Source organism: Dipodomys ordii, unplaced genomic scaffold (genome assembly GCF_000151885.1).
Source record: "Dipodomys ordii isolate 6190 unplaced genomic scaffold, Dord_2.0 Scaffold70, whole genome shotgun sequence".
Classification (NCBI taxonomy): Eukaryota; Metazoa; Chordata; class Mammalia; order Rodentia; family Heteromyidae; genus Dipodomys; species Dipodomys ordii.
Window position 1 is genome coordinate 7,212,766 of NW_012267286.1, and position 15,240 is coordinate 7,228,005.

Sequence of the window (15,240 nt, forward strand, 5' to 3'; positions counted from 1 at the left end):
ATACAGTGAGGGAGGGGTGTACAGTGTTTCTGAAATGTTTATTCATGTTTATATAAGTATAAGCTTTTTTGGTGTGTGTGCCAATCCTGGGGGTTGAATTCAGTGCTAAGGTGTTGTCCATTAGCCTTTTGGCTCAAGGTGGGTGCTCTACCATTGGAGCACCATAACTCCATTTCTGGCTTTTGGTGGTTAAGTGGAGCTAATTGCCTCACAGACTTTCCTATAGCCAGGCTGGCTTTGAACCATGATCCTCAAGTCTCAGCCTGCTAATAGCTAGGATGTAGCAGCAGGAGCCAGTGGTAGTTGGCTCTGAAGTGATGTCCTCCTTTCTTCCCTTCTCTGAAATTACCAAAGATTCAGATAAAGAATTCACTAAGCTGCTTCACCATTACTGAGCTCAGTCCTGGGCCTCGAACTCTGGGCATGGGCACTGACCTCGAGCTGCTTTTGTTCGAGGCAAGTGCTCTACCACTTGAGCCACAGCCTTATTTCCAGCTTTTTGAGTAGTTGATTGGAGATAAGACTCTCTCATGGACTTTGCTGCCCGGGCTGGCTTCAAACCGCAAGCCACCTAAGTAGCTAAGGATTACAGGCATGAGCTACCAGCGCCCAGCTCCCTAAGCCATTTTTAAGTGCAAGGCATGAACACGGCTGCAATAGAAGAAGAGTGAAAGACAACTAATTGATGGCCTGATGGGCTTTCAGAGTTAAGTTGAGGGTGATTTTTCTTCATGCAAATGGGGGCTTCGGTGGGATTGGAGGGGGTGAGGAAGGGAAGAGGTACATGTGTGCAGAAATGGCTGTGGTGTGTCCTATACTCCCCTCCTCCCGTCGCCAGACTCTTACTGCTAGTTGGTAACTCGTGTTTTATCATTGATGGGTTCCTCTCTTCTGTGACCTCAGGCAAGGTCAGCCTGTATATCCCATCACGGGTGGATTCAGGCAACCCTACCCATCCTCACTGTCAGTCGACACTTCCATGTCCAGGTAGGTGGAGGTGGAGGCCGAGTCGCTCTTTTTGTGCTTGCATCTCGTGCGCCCTGCTTGCCTCCCAGCCAGCTGGCTAAGAGGGTGTATAACCCAGCCACGCGCGCGTGTATGTGTGTGTGTGTCTCTCTCTGTGCAGTGTGCCTGGCTCTCACACTAGGTGTCATGGCGATTCCTGGATAGGAGCCCAGCCGGCTCCGCCATATTGGAATAGAGTACCTTGTATGGAAATCACTGGCCACCTGGCTCTGGGATGAAAATGTCCTGAGAGTGAACCACATTAGGAAGAGCTTAATCGATTCCAAATATGCTAAGCAGGTGGATTAAGCGAGAAGGGGGTATGGGGTGGGGGGACTAGAGTTGGGTCTGAATTCTGAAATTTGCTTCCTCTGAGGGAGAGACATAGCCGCTGAATGTGGCAGAGCTGGAGACTGTCCTGAGAGTCCAGATTCTTCCTGGACCCAGAGAAGGGTCCTGGTTCATACAGGCAGTGTGTGCGTCCTAGTGTGCGACTCAGGCCCTGTGTGGACACCTCAGTGCAAGCGGAGCTCTTAAAGACCTGCTGTGCCACCCTCGGAGGCTGCTCTGATGCTTCTGCTTACGGGAAGGGGGGCTCTGTGCCTGCCCTGTGCTCGATGTACACACATTGTGGATCATCTGTGTGTCCAACGTGCCTGTTTCCAGGGAGGTAGCTTTCTTGTGCCGGAAGTCAAACCTGATGGGTTGTGAATCTGTCTCTTTTTATGTGGGCATGAAATTCACCGTCTCGGTGGTGAATTTCAGCTTGGAAAATATATCCAGATATATGTTATGTGTTCTATGAATTGTAAATGTAGCTGACTGGAGTGGAAGAATGGAATTAATACCTTTTCCCCCCTAAAGCAGATTTTTTTTCTTCTTTCTTTTTTTGTCCCCCTCTTTTTTTCTTTCTTACAATTTTTTGTCTTAACAATGTAAGAACTATCTGATGGCTCGATTTTTTTTTTTTTTTTTTTTTTTACAAATAACCAATATCCTGTATTTTTGCAGACATACACTGAGCAAAGCATTATTATTTTGTCTACTCTCTGTGCCGATACTGGGGTTTGAACTCAGGACCTGGAAGCTTTTTTTTTTTAACTCAAAGCTGGCACTCTACTACTTGAGCCACAACTGGCAGCCAAAGTTTCACTACTAGATTTTTGGTGGTTCACTGGAGATTAGAGTTTCATGGACTTTTCTTCCCCTGACTGGCTTTGAACCATGATCCTCAGGTCTCAGCCAACTGAGTAGCTAGGATGATAGGTATAAGGCACGATGGCCTGGCAACTATCTATTTTTAACCATTTCTCCCTAATGTTTAAAACTTTGGCTTTGAAATATTCCACGTCTAAGCAGAATTCCTTCTTTCTTTTGCCGATGAATGACCTGACGATGTTGTTCTTAAGGAATTCAATGTTTACCTCAAGACAGCTTCAAAAAGCAAAAATTCCTGAAGCATGTCAGAATGTAGCTCAAGTCTGTTGAAAGGACTGTTTGTTTTATTTTTCTTGCATGGCAGTTTCCCTCCTTTGTGTTGGGTGGTGATAGATATTTTAAGAATTTTTTTAAAAATTTAATACAAGCATACTTGGAAAAAAAAAACCCAAAGTTTAGCAGACATGGTTTTTACCTTTTGCATAGTTTTGAAGCAAAGAATCGTATCCCCCTCTTTGGTTAAATCCTTTCCCTTATTTTTCTTTAGAAATTTTTTGTGATAGTATATTCACACACAGCTGGTGCTCTACCACTTGGGTCATACCTCCATTCCAGCTATTTTGCTGGTTGGAGATAGTGTCTCAAGGGGTGAGTCATTTTTCACGAGACTCAGTCTCTCAAGAGTTTATTTCTATATAGAAGATCATTTTAGACAATGATCATGGAAACTTTATTTAATGAGGAAGGGATTGAAAAAATAAATTCCTGGATGTCCCTGTCCTCAGTTGCCCCATCCTGATACACAAAAGTCAACACTATGAGAAAATTCTTCAGGTGATGGTTGCAATACAGAGCTATCAAAATTTTAGTTTGTTTTCCATGTAAAAGATGAAATGGTAATAAGGTGCCCATGTTCTCAGTAATTTCACTGATTGACATTTTTATTTGAAAATTGCAAGGAAAAAAAGTTAAGGATCACTTGTTTATTTATCCTAGGGCCTGGTACCATCCATGGACAAATGTCAGATTCTATGGTTAATTTTAAGAAACTTAGAGGGAAAAATTATATCTTCCACCTGAATGCAGAAAGCAAAAAACAAAAACAAACTATCAGTCATTTACTGCCAGTCATTTACAGTTAATACTTGGGAGCATAACAATACATTTTTCACTCAGCCGTTGCAGTGAGTGGATTATTTCAAAACTCCACCTGACGTTGGACATGACAGGCAAGAGTATATTACTATTTTCTTCTCTTTCCGTCCTTTAGGTTTTCCCATCACATGATCCCTGGTCCTCCTGGTCCCCACACAACTGGCATCCCTCATCCAGCCATTGTAACACCTCAGGTCAAACAGGAGCACCCTCACTCTGACAGCGACCTAATGCACGTGTAAGTAGGCCCTTGGCTTCCGCCATGAGTGAGCATTAACCCTGCTACACCTCTGCCCTCTATTGGAGCCTCCTCCTGTCTTGTCATTATGAAATTCCACACAGCTCTGCCCTGAAGGCTCTGTCCCTGAGAATGTCAAACAGCTAGATTCTCACTGCGGTGAGTTGATTTGAAGATTGGGAAGGAACACAGAACTTGAGAGGTTCACAGAAACCTCACCTGAGTGGAGGAATGTTCAGAACCCAGTCTTGATCTGTTTTTTTTTTTACCACAACCCCCATTGGGTTTTAATTGATCTCAGCGTGTTAGGTGAGAACCCATGAGTCCCTGAGTAAAATAGGTTGGCATTTTTTAATATATTTTTTTTTTGGGTCCAGTCGTGGGGCCTGAACTTTGGGCCTGGGTGCCGTCCCTCAACTCTTCAGCTCAAGGCTAGTGCTCTACCACTTGAGCCACAGTGACACTTCCAGCTTTTTTCTTTTTGCTTATGTGGTGCTGAGGAATCGAACCCAGGGCCTCAGGCATGCAAGGCAAGCGCTCTACCACTGAACCACCTTCCTAGCCCCTAGGTTGGCATTTTTTAATGAACTTCCTTCTGGAAACGCACTTATATCCTGGTTGGAAGAATTTAGGAATATTATTATTATTTGTGTGTGCTGGTACTGGAGCTTGAATTTAGAGCTTGAATACTCTCATTTAGCTTTTACTGCTTAAGATTGATACTTTACCCCTTGAGCTACAGCTCTACTTTTGGTTTTTTGGGTTAACTAGATATGAAGAATTTCATAAACTTTCTTGGCTTTGGGCTGGCTTTGATCTTAACCTCCTGCATAGGTAGGATTATATAGACATGAGCTACTAGTGCCCAACTAGGAATCATGCTTCTTAACCAGGGTTTGTGGACAAGGAGATGAAGGTGGCGGGCACCATAAGATAGCCCCAAAATCCTTGCAAATGTTTTGGTGTGAGGGTCAGAAGTCTCCTTAACCTCTTCCCAAAAGTTAAGCTACTTTGTCCCAAAACTTGAATGATCATCTGTTCTATATATTCAGCTTTATTTTTTTTTTTGAGCTGACCATGAAGCTCAACTCCCAACGTCCAGGGCCCAGGATGGAATTTCACCATACTACCAAATCCATTTCCATTTTTGTTGTTATGTATTCCCCCAGCTCTAGATACACCATTGTCAGAGCCACTGAATAGATAAGAAGCCATGTGGTTTGGTGGTTTGCAGTTCAGTGTTGCTCATCGCATGAGCCAAGAGTTGTTCTTCAACGCTGATGGCCTCCCCTTCCCTTCCTTATTCCTTCTTCCTTCCCTAACCACCCCCACCCCCCACCTTTTAGGAAGCCTCAGCATGAACAGAGAAAGGAGCAAGAGCCCAAAAGACCTCACATAAAGAAGCCTCTGAATGCTTTCATGTTATACATGAAAGAAATGAGAGCGAATGTCGTTGCTGAGTGTACGCTAAAGGAAAGTGCAGCTATCAACCAGATCCTTGGCAGAAGGGTAAGTCATGGAGAGGTACACGGTATGTTCATGGTGACCGTGGGATAGCGTTATTAAAGTCTTCCTGAATTTGGTTCTATGTGTGAGTCGGTTGTCAGGTTTGTATAAACAGCGGGGACTTGGGAAAATGGGAGAGGGCCAAGGGTAGGGGAAATGCCATCCTGGAGAATTCAGTAATACTATGCAGGGTAAACAGCTTAGACTGGCCTTGGCACTTAAGAAGGTTCTAGAGCCTAGTAAGTTTTTACTTTTTTTTTTCTTTCTTTTCCTCTCTCCCTTCCCCCATGGTTTGAACTCAGGGCCTGGGCTTTGTCCTTTAGCTTTTTGCCTCAAAGGTGGTACTCTACCACTTGATCACAGCACCATTTCTGGGTTTTGGGTGGTGAATTGGAGATGACAGTCTCACAAACTTCCCTGCATAGGCTGGTTTGGAACTGCAATCTTCAGATCTAGTAGCTAGGATTACAGGTGTGAACCACCAGTTCCCAGCAGTGTGGTAGCTTTTAAATGTATGAGCCCTGTGTTTTACATCCTTTCAAGAAATTCATGATTTGGAATTTTAACACCCAGTGGGTTAAGAGGCCTAGAGGAGCAGATATTAGCTATTGATGATATATGTGTGTGTGTGTGTGTATATATATATATATATATATATATACACACACACACACACACACACACACACACATATTATCATGTTTGTTCCAAACAATCTATTTGAGCATTCATAACAGAAAGCATTCAGGAAGACTGGGGGCCTATGTGAGAGGCATGAAGCAGGCTTGGCATTATCGATTTTCATTGGCTGGTCTCAAAATGGTTTCAAAATTCAGCTATTTCCAATCTGCAAGACACCAAGGTAGCAGAAGTAGGGCGTAGATTATAGTGTAGTGGTATCCTGGGTGCAATGCCCTATCTCCCTGTGGATTCTTAAACACTTAATAACGATAATTACAATGATTTCCCAAGCCAGATCATAGCAGATGAATGATTCCTATCATCTCTGAAGAACTCCACCTTGACAGCCTCCAGGCTGCTGGCTCTTCCCCCTGACTATTTAAAACAGGATAAGAAGGGTTGCTGCTTTTATTTCAGTTTGGGTAACACGCATAGCTCTTTTTTTTTTTTTTAAGTTAAAAGGCCCCTGATCCTCTAGCAAGAGGATCGATGAGGATATAATTGGGAGGTGTATGCTTCCTAATGGTTAAAACGCACATTTTCAACCTTCGCTACTTTCTCAACTCCCTCCACAGTCCCCCGAGCCACGCATGAGTCCTGGAGAATGGTTCTCATTTTGGGGATCTCTCTCAGTCTTTGATTTAAACACCTGTTTCTATTTATAGGCCTCTGAGATGTTTGATTAAGATCAGGTTTTCCACTCTCCCCTTTGGCTGGCCCATCTTTGCCTAGCTCTTTAAAGCTTTAACTTTAAAAATCATGAAGTTTTTACACTGGGATGATTAGACTTTCTTGAAAGAGGATCTTAAATCCATCCTGGAATATTTAATCATTTGATTTTTTTTTTTTGTAATTCGTCTTTTCTGCATCGCTAACTAGAAATTCATTCAAATGAAACATTTTCTTCAGTTTTATGATAAAATGGCATGTTTTAATTGAAAATAAACTTAGTTTTCAAGCTTTTCTAGCTAGTTAAAGGAAGTCCATTGACTTCCTGTCAGACTACCATAGCACAGCTCTGGTGGCTCATGCCTGTAATCCTAGGTACTTAAGAGGCTGAGATCTGAGGTTTGCAGTTCAAAGCCAGCCTAGACAGAAAAGTCCATGAGATGCTTATCTCCAATTAACCACCAGAAAACCAAAAGTGGAGTTGTGCTTAAAATGGTAGAGCACTAGCATTGAGCAAGAAACCTCAAGCGCAGAGTTAAAGGCTCATGATTGTGCACCCCTCCCCCCGCAATGGTAAAGAATGCTTTTAACATGATTTATGTTCTTAATTTTTTTTCTGCTTATGTGGTGCTGAGGAATTGAACCCAGGGCCTCATGCATGCAAGGCAAGCACTTTACCACTGAGCCACCTTCCCAGCCCAATGTTCTTAAATTGTAATGGGTATTTCCTACTACAGCATGGCAAGATGATGACAGTGAAAGTTAAACTGTTTAAGAGTTAACTTACAATTATTTTTGTCTCCTAAGTAAAACCATGGGTGTTTTTCATCAGTTGTGTTTTTAAAATTCCTGTAAGGAAAGCCCTCCTTTCTAGTCTTTACTAGGTCTTTATTTTTGTTTTTAACTGAAAAACTTTAGGATCATTGTGTTATCTATTGTTTAGATCTGGTAAATGAGCTTTAATTTGTGGGTAGGTTTCGTGCATTAGAAATATTTAAAGAACTAACGCAATTAAAAAAAATGCAAGGTGAGGGTTTTAGTTTGTGTCCTGATTTTTTTCTCTGTGTCTCTCTCAGTTTTGTTAGTCTGAGATCTTCTGGTCCACTTCTATTTGGGAGTGAATTCTTATTTATAACTCTATGTTTCCTCAGTAAGGTGAAAAGCTGTCACCTGTTATACTAATACAGCAATAAGGTGATGGGTATAAAGGGATAATCAAATGAATGGACACATTTAAAAGGGAAAGACTTTCGTTGTCTCTTCTATACGTGGGTGTGTTCCTCCCTCTTGCCAGTTGAAGTTAGCACTAGAGCCTAGTAGTGTGAATATCATTGATCTGTGTTCTGTCTGGTCCAGTTTGGCTGCCCAGCTTCCACCATTGCTCAGACATTGCCTTCTTTGCTGGCTCCATCTGCCTCATTTTGTTAATTTGATTAGTACAAGGATCGCTATCTATATAGCTTTCTTTCTTTTCTTTTTCTTTTTTTGCCTGGTCCTGGGGCTTGAACTCTGGGCCTGTGCTCTGTCCCTGAGCCTCTCTATGCTCAAAGCTAGTGCTCTACTACTTGAGCCATGGCTCTACTTCGGGCTTTTTCTGAGTAGTTTATTGGAGATTAGAGTCTCATAGACTTTCCTGCCCAGGATGACTTCCAACAGTTATCTCAGATCTCGGCCTCCAGAGTAGCTAGGATTATAGGCGTGAGCCAGTGGTGCCTAGCTCATTCATATTCATTCATTCTCTCTCTCTCTCTCTCTCTCTCTCTCCCCCCCCCTCTCTTCCTTTCTCCCTCCCCTCCCCCTCTTTCTGTCCTTCCTCCCTCCCTCCCTTCCTCCCTTCCTCCCTTTTCTTTCTTTTTCTTTCCTTTTTGCAGTGTTTTTCTTTTTGTATCTTCTCTGAATGTGTTTTAATGAAGTATTTTAATTTTATTTAATTAACAAAAGCATATTGCCTGATTCGCCTTTAGTTCACACCAGGTCTTGCTGTGGTGTCTTGCTTTTTAACTTCATACTCTGGGCTTCTGAAGCAATTGTAAAAGGAAGTCATCTGCCCTGTCTAAACCAACAGGATTTCAGTGGATTTTTTTCTCCCTGCTTGTGGGCACGCACTCAGTCTCTGCCCTGGAGGGCTTGTGGGAAGGCACCTTGGGGTCTTCTCTTCTTTCTATCACTGCTTCTTTCCTTGTAGGTACTGAGTAACAGGACATTGTTTCTTCCTGGAAAGCTTCTGAGCCTTACTTGGAAGATGAAGATTTAGTCATCGAGTCTTCTTAGAATTGTTTGCGCTCCTGAACCATTCTCCCTTCCTCTTTTCTCTCCTTACTGAACTGACCCAAATCTTGCTTTCCTTTGGATTTTTCTAAGTCATACTTTGAAAACCAGGATAGAAAGATTACCTGAATATGCAGGAGAGCCAGGAATGAAAGGCTGCAGAGTGGGAAGCTCCACAGCCAGGAGCTGAGGGAGAGCAGGATTGGGTGGCTCCGGCTGTGTGTGTGCATGTGTGCACACATGCATGCACATGTGCGCAAAAGCCTGTAAAGTCGGGTGCCGTGCAAACCACTCAAAAATCCCAAAGGAGCTTTGTTACTTATGACATGCACACACATCAGTTACATAAAGAAGACGGGAAGTTTGAAGGGGGATGACTAGCTATCCTGTCAATATTAGAAACTGCGATCTCATGAACTCTATAGATGGCAAAATAAACTTGGATCCCGCCTTTTGCTTTCCATTGGAAGGAGACTAAAGCAACCGCAGTCAGATGTGCATAGTGTGAGGTACAATGTTGTCAGTGTTTTCCCACAGACAGTGGGCGTGTGTAAATGCAAGGGGCTGGAGACAGACGGACAAACTGACATCTGATGTCTTTGTTGGTAGAAAGGAGCATATGATTCAGGTCCCAGACTCTTCCTGTGACTCGGTGGGAGAGTGTCCATCCATGTGAGGAGCGGCTGTGTCTGTCCCAAAAGCCATCTGGAAGCTGTCGTATTTTGCATTACTAAATGGCTCCCGGGCTTAGTTACTTTACCCGGCTTAGTTACTGGACTTTGCTACCAAGGATGGAAAAGAGTGAATCAGATGTTCTTTTTAATTTACATCGGTGAAGAGGAAGGGTTGGGTGATCTTTTGAGTGTTTTGATGGACTTTCGATGTGTCTCGTGATACTTGAGGACAGGATAGAGAAACCCACATTGGCATTTCACTCCAGCCACCAGCCTGGCAACAGCTTCTTGGCTGCCTGCCATTGAGAAATCAATAGAAGTTTCAGCACTTTTCAAAGTTGGATCTGTGAAACAGACTGCTGCTGATTTGCTTACTTTTGTTCTCCCCCCCCACCCTTTCGTTTCAGTGGCATGCCCTTTCTCGCGAAGAACAGGCTAAATATTATGAATTAGCTCGGAAAGAAAGACAGCTACACATGCAGCTTTATCCAGGCTGGTCGGCAAGAGACAATTATGTAAGTTTCTTCTTCTACCACCCCGACACACTCCCCTTCCACTCATTCGCACCTTCTTTTGCTTTTTCTAGAAAGAGTGTGTCTAGGTTGTGCATAGTGCTAACGCTCTGTTGCATTGTTGGAAACTCATGAGGTTTGAAATAATGGCTCTATTGCGTCATGAAAGCTTTAAGTTACCGTGTATATATATGTATGTATGTGTGTCATATAAATCATATACATCTATTATATATATATATATATATATATATATATATATATATGCATACATATTGCTGTGGGTGCTAATGAGTTAAAAAAAATGGGTGCCAGTCTTAGGACTTGAACTCAGGTCCTGGCTCTGTCCCTGAGCTGGCTTTTGGTTTTGTGTTTTGTTTTTGTTTTTTTTTTTTTTTTGTCCGTCATAGGTCTTGAACTCTGGGCCTGGGTGCTATCCTGCAGCTCTTCAGCTCAAGGCTAGTGCCCTACCATTTGAGCCATAGAGCCACTTCCAGTTTTCTCGTGGTTAATTGGAGATAAGAGTCTCATGGATGTTCCTGCCCGGGCAGGCTTTGAACTGTGATCTTCAGCTCTCAGCCTCCTGAGTAGCTAGGATTACAGGCATGAGCCACCTGCTCCTGGCCTGAGCTGCTTTTGCCCAGTGCTAGTGCTCTACCAATTGAGCCACAGCTCCATTTTCAGCTTTTTTTTTTTTTTTAATAAAATTCTCACAGATATTCCTGCCTGGGTTGCCTTTGAACTGTGATCCTCAGATCTCAACCTCCCGAGTAGCTAGGATTATAGGCATAGGCCACCAGCGCCCAGGTTACATAAAATTTTAAAAAATATATTCATCTTTACCATTAAGATGTTGATTAAAAAAAGATGACAAAAAAGGATCATAATCTCAATATATAATGTCCAGATCATTAATAACTATTCACATTACCTTTCAGTTGCTTTCTGTATGTCTTTATTTTATAATTAGATGCAAGCGTGTGTACACATAAGTTCACTATCATGTTCGATCATGGGGCCCGAACTCTGTGCCTGGGCGCTGTCCCTCAGCTCTTCAGCTCAAGGCTAGCGCTCTACCACTTGAGCCACAGCACCACTTCCAGCTTTTTTTCTTTTTGCTTATGTGGTGCTGAGGAATCGAACCCAGGGCCTCAGGCATGCAAGGCAAGCGCTCTACCACTGAGCCACCTTCCCAGCCCCTTGCTGTCATGTTTCTTAATCACCCATATATGCATCTTTTATGAATATTCAACTTTTTTATACATTAATATTCTAATATGTGAATGCCACAATGTACTTAATCTTTTTTCTCCCCACTTTTAGACACTTAAGTTTCCTTACAAATACACATTGCCTTGTAAGTGTGACAGGTTTTTTCTAAATAGAAGACGGTTACTTCTGTCTTGACAGATTCATAGTAGCAGAAATGTTAATGTGAGAGGATATAAATATTTTGAAGTTCTTGATACATATTGTCAGATTCCTTTCCAGTCGATTGTATAGCTTTACACTTCTTATAAACAATATACTCCTATGATTGTGTTACCACAGAAAATTAGTGGTGTAGATTTTTTTTCCTTCCGAGTTAATATTCCTGGATATTGACCATGTGCTTTATTTAGATAAAATGACTGTTATGGTGTGTAAGTTGTTCTGATTTAATCTGCAAGAACAACTTCATTTGCAGTGCCAGGTTTTTGGGTTTTTTTTTTTTTTTTTTGCTATACACTTGGAGTATCTTGCTAATATAGTCTTAATATACCAAAGACTATTTGAGAAGATATATTACAAGTGATATCTGGGAGGTTTTATCATTTTATAGGAAGGTGGTCATTTTTATCACTTATTGAAGGGGTGTGTGTGTGTGTGAAAGAGAGCACACACACACACACACACACACATACACACACACACACACACACACACACACGCGTTCTTGAACTTAGACCTGGGCCAAGTGTCCCTTGGCTCTTTCAGCTTTTTCCACTCAAGGTTGGTACTCTCCCACCTAAGTCACAGTTCCACTTCTGGCTTTTCTTTTGCTGTTTAATTGGATATAAGAGACTCAGGGACATTCCTGCCCTGGCTGGCTTTGAACCATAATCCTTGGATCTCAGCCTCTTGAGTAAGTACGATTACAAATGTGAGCTACCAATGCCCATCTACAATGTAAAAATTGGAAAATCGTGGCGTGCTTAGACTGCCACAACAGAATATGATAGACAGGGCAGTCTCTAAACAGCAGACGTTCATGGCTCTCAGTCCAACACCAAGGCACTGGCAGGCTGAGTGTCTGGAATGGACAGGGCCTGTCTTCCCACGGTTCCCATTCACAGGGCTGTGGTGCATTAATGAGAGCTGGGCCTCCACCCCTCCCACAGCCTCTGCCTCCGTATCCCAGCACAGGACCCTAGAATTTCAGCATGTGAATTTGGGAGAACACAGGCTTGCAGTGTAGCAATCCTCCTGTTTCTATATGAAAAAGAATTAGAAATGCCAGCCAGGGCGGTGGTGATGAAAGTGCAGCTGGGCCTTCCAAGGAGGCCTTGGTGAAGCCGCGAGTCGATCTTGCATGTAGCTCAAGGCCCTCACTGCGGATGCTCCAGGGAGACACGAGTTCCCACAGAGATGTTGACATCAATTCAAGTCTAAGCTCAGACATTCCTTATAAATCACCAAACCCTTTTCAACACACATGTGAACTTATTTCTGGGAACGAGTTGCATAATTTATTTCCTGTAACATGCTCTGCAGAAAGGCACTTTATTAGCCAGAATTTGGAGTTTAGACATTGAACACACCTTTGGCGTTTGGGTTTACTACCACTATGACTACTACTACTATTACTATTATTTGCCAGTTCTGGGGTTTGAACTCAGGGCCTGGGCACTGTCCTTGAACTTCTTTTGCTCAAGGCTAGCACTCTACCACTTGAGCCACAGCGTCACTTCCAGCTTTTTCTGTGTATGTGGTACTGAGGAATCGAACCCAGGACTTCAAGCATGCTAGGCAAGCACTCTACCACTGAGCCACATTCCCAGACCTATCATTTTCTTTTTCCTAATGGTGGTACCAGGGCTTGAACTCATGCCTTGCACTCTTGCTCGGGGGTTTTTATTCACAGCACTCTACCACTTGAGCCACTCTTCCAGTTCAGCTTTTTTTTGGGGGGGGGGCTGGTTAATTGTAGATGGAATCTTACAGACTTTTTTGTCCAGTCTGGCTTTGAATCTTGATCCTCAGATACTAGCCTCTTGAATAGCTAGAAATATGGGCATTAGCCACTGGTGCTTGGCTGGTTATATAGGAAATCAGAGTCCAACTGTTTGTGATCAGTGGCATCATCGGTTGCCCCAGCTTCTCCCCCCCTCCTCCATCCTGGGGCTTGAAGTCAGGGTCTAGTTGCTGTACCTGAGCCTTTTTGCTCAAGGCTAGTGCTCTACCACTTGGAGCCACAGCTCCACTTCCAGGTTAACTGGAGATAAGAATCTCATGGCCTTTCTTGCCCAGGCTGGCTTCAAACTGCGATCCTTAGATCTCAGCTTCTAGAGTAACTAGGATTCACAGGCATAAGCCACTGGCACCCAGCTTTAGTGGTTCTTTTTAATAACAACCATGTTCTGATTTTTGGAAACTGTCTTAAATATTTTTTCTGTTAACTTTCGAATCATTAAAAACATGCAGGGGCATCCACCTCCTGGTTTTGCAGGCGAGAAGTTGGCAAGCCCAAGGACTTTGTTCAAGGCTGTGTAAGTAGGTGGCCCCGTGACCTCAGGGGCAGTTCCCATTCAGATCTCCCCGAGGTCAGGATGTGAGCAGCTTCCTGTCCCGGGCAGATAAGCTCCATTTATTACAACTTTTTAAGAAGTCTGCTTTGTTGAAGAGTTTCTGCCCCTGAACTGAGCTTCTGTTCTCTGAGCAGTAATTACCATCTCTCCATACACAGCTTGTACTATACCCTGTAGTTGGAAAAAATCAATGCCTCTCCTAAGGGCTGCCAGCCTGTCACCTGCCTGGTGTCGGGTCTACCCTCTGCCCTTCATTGGGCTGTGAATTAGTGTAGACAGCATTGCTTGTTGAATGCCTCCTAATTTCTGTTCTGATCTTTAGGTTGTGTGTGTGTGTGTGTGTGTGCACGCGCACACACAAGCATACTGCTCCTGTGGCTTGAACTCAGGGCCTGGGCACTGTCCTTGAGTGTATTTGCTCAGTGCTAGTGCTCTGCCACTTGAACCACAGCTTCACTTCTGGCTTTTCTGTGGTTCATCAGTGATCAGAGAGTCATGGACTTTTCTGCCTGGGCTGGTTTTGAACCATAATCCTCAGATCTCAGCCTCCTGAGTAGCTCGGAGGCTTGGCTAAATAATGAGTTTTAGTTTTTAGAAAGACATGAAAGGAATGTGTAACTCTCCCTCTTCCTCTCTACCTGGACTCTCATTTGGGTCCCTCAATAGAGATACAGAGAAAGTTATTTTAAAGAAAGCTAGGGACATTTACCTTTATAGATTTTATTCTACACACTTTTTAAAGGGAAAAAAATTGGCTTATATTTTGAATTAAGTCAAAACCTGGTGTTCTTACCATTTTTATAATAATCAGAAAAACGTATTTATGAATTGTGAAGATAAACAGAAGTCCACCCACCGACGGCACTTTAGCCGAAGATGTTATTCTGAGGTAAAAGCACAAGAATAGAAAGTAAGAAGAACCTATCTTTGAGTGCCAGAATATTCTCCCAATCCTTATCAAAAACATGTTAAACACATACATCTCAATGACTTCATAGGAAAATGCATTATGTGTTGAGATTGTAGCTTTTATAATTGTAGTTTGCTTTTATAACTTTGGCTAATAACTGAGGTTCTCGTGAGTCAGCAGTGCACTCATTTTCCTGGGTGAATTCAGCCAATGTTTGTCCTGTCAGAGTTTTGAAATGTTAGGATTCATGCATCCTGGTATTATGCAGCCTATACAATCTTAATGAAAAGTATTACTGTGTTAGCCACAATATTTTCTTTGTATAAATTGATGTTAATATGTCCAAACTGAAGCCAGGCGCTGTAACTCATGCCTGTACCCCTAATTTCTCCAGAGACTGAGATCTGGAAGCTAATGAGGATTTGAGGCCAGCCTGGGCTAAGTTTACAAGACCCCCCCCCCACACACACACACACGTCCACCAACAAAAACCTGCAGTGGTGATAGGAGCATGTCATCCCAGCTTTGAAGGAAATCTAAATAGGGGAAGATTATAGGCCAAGCCACCTTGGACAACACACACACACACACACACACACACCTTGGACAACACACACACACACACACACACACACACACACACACACACACACACACACAAAGACCCTATATGAAA

The 15,240-nt window shown here is 43.0% G+C and overlaps 1 protein-coding gene across 1 annotated transcript in view; it reads left to right on the forward strand.

Moving 5' to 3' along the window:
* Lef1 (lymphoid enhancer-binding factor 1) overlaps positions 1–15,240 on the forward strand; it is a 105,832-nt gene that overhangs the window by 72,147 nt on the left and 18,445 nt on the right. The window contains exons 6-9 of the mRNA XM_013023740.1: positions 904–987; positions 3,434–3,556; positions 4,903–5,065; positions 9,762–9,873. Of these exons, the coding sequence (XP_012879194.1) occupies positions 904–987; positions 3,434–3,556; positions 4,903–5,065; positions 9,762–9,873 (482 nt within the window). The remainder of the gene's footprint in view (positions 1–903; positions 988–3,433; positions 3,557–4,902; positions 5,066–9,761; positions 9,874–15,240) is intronic.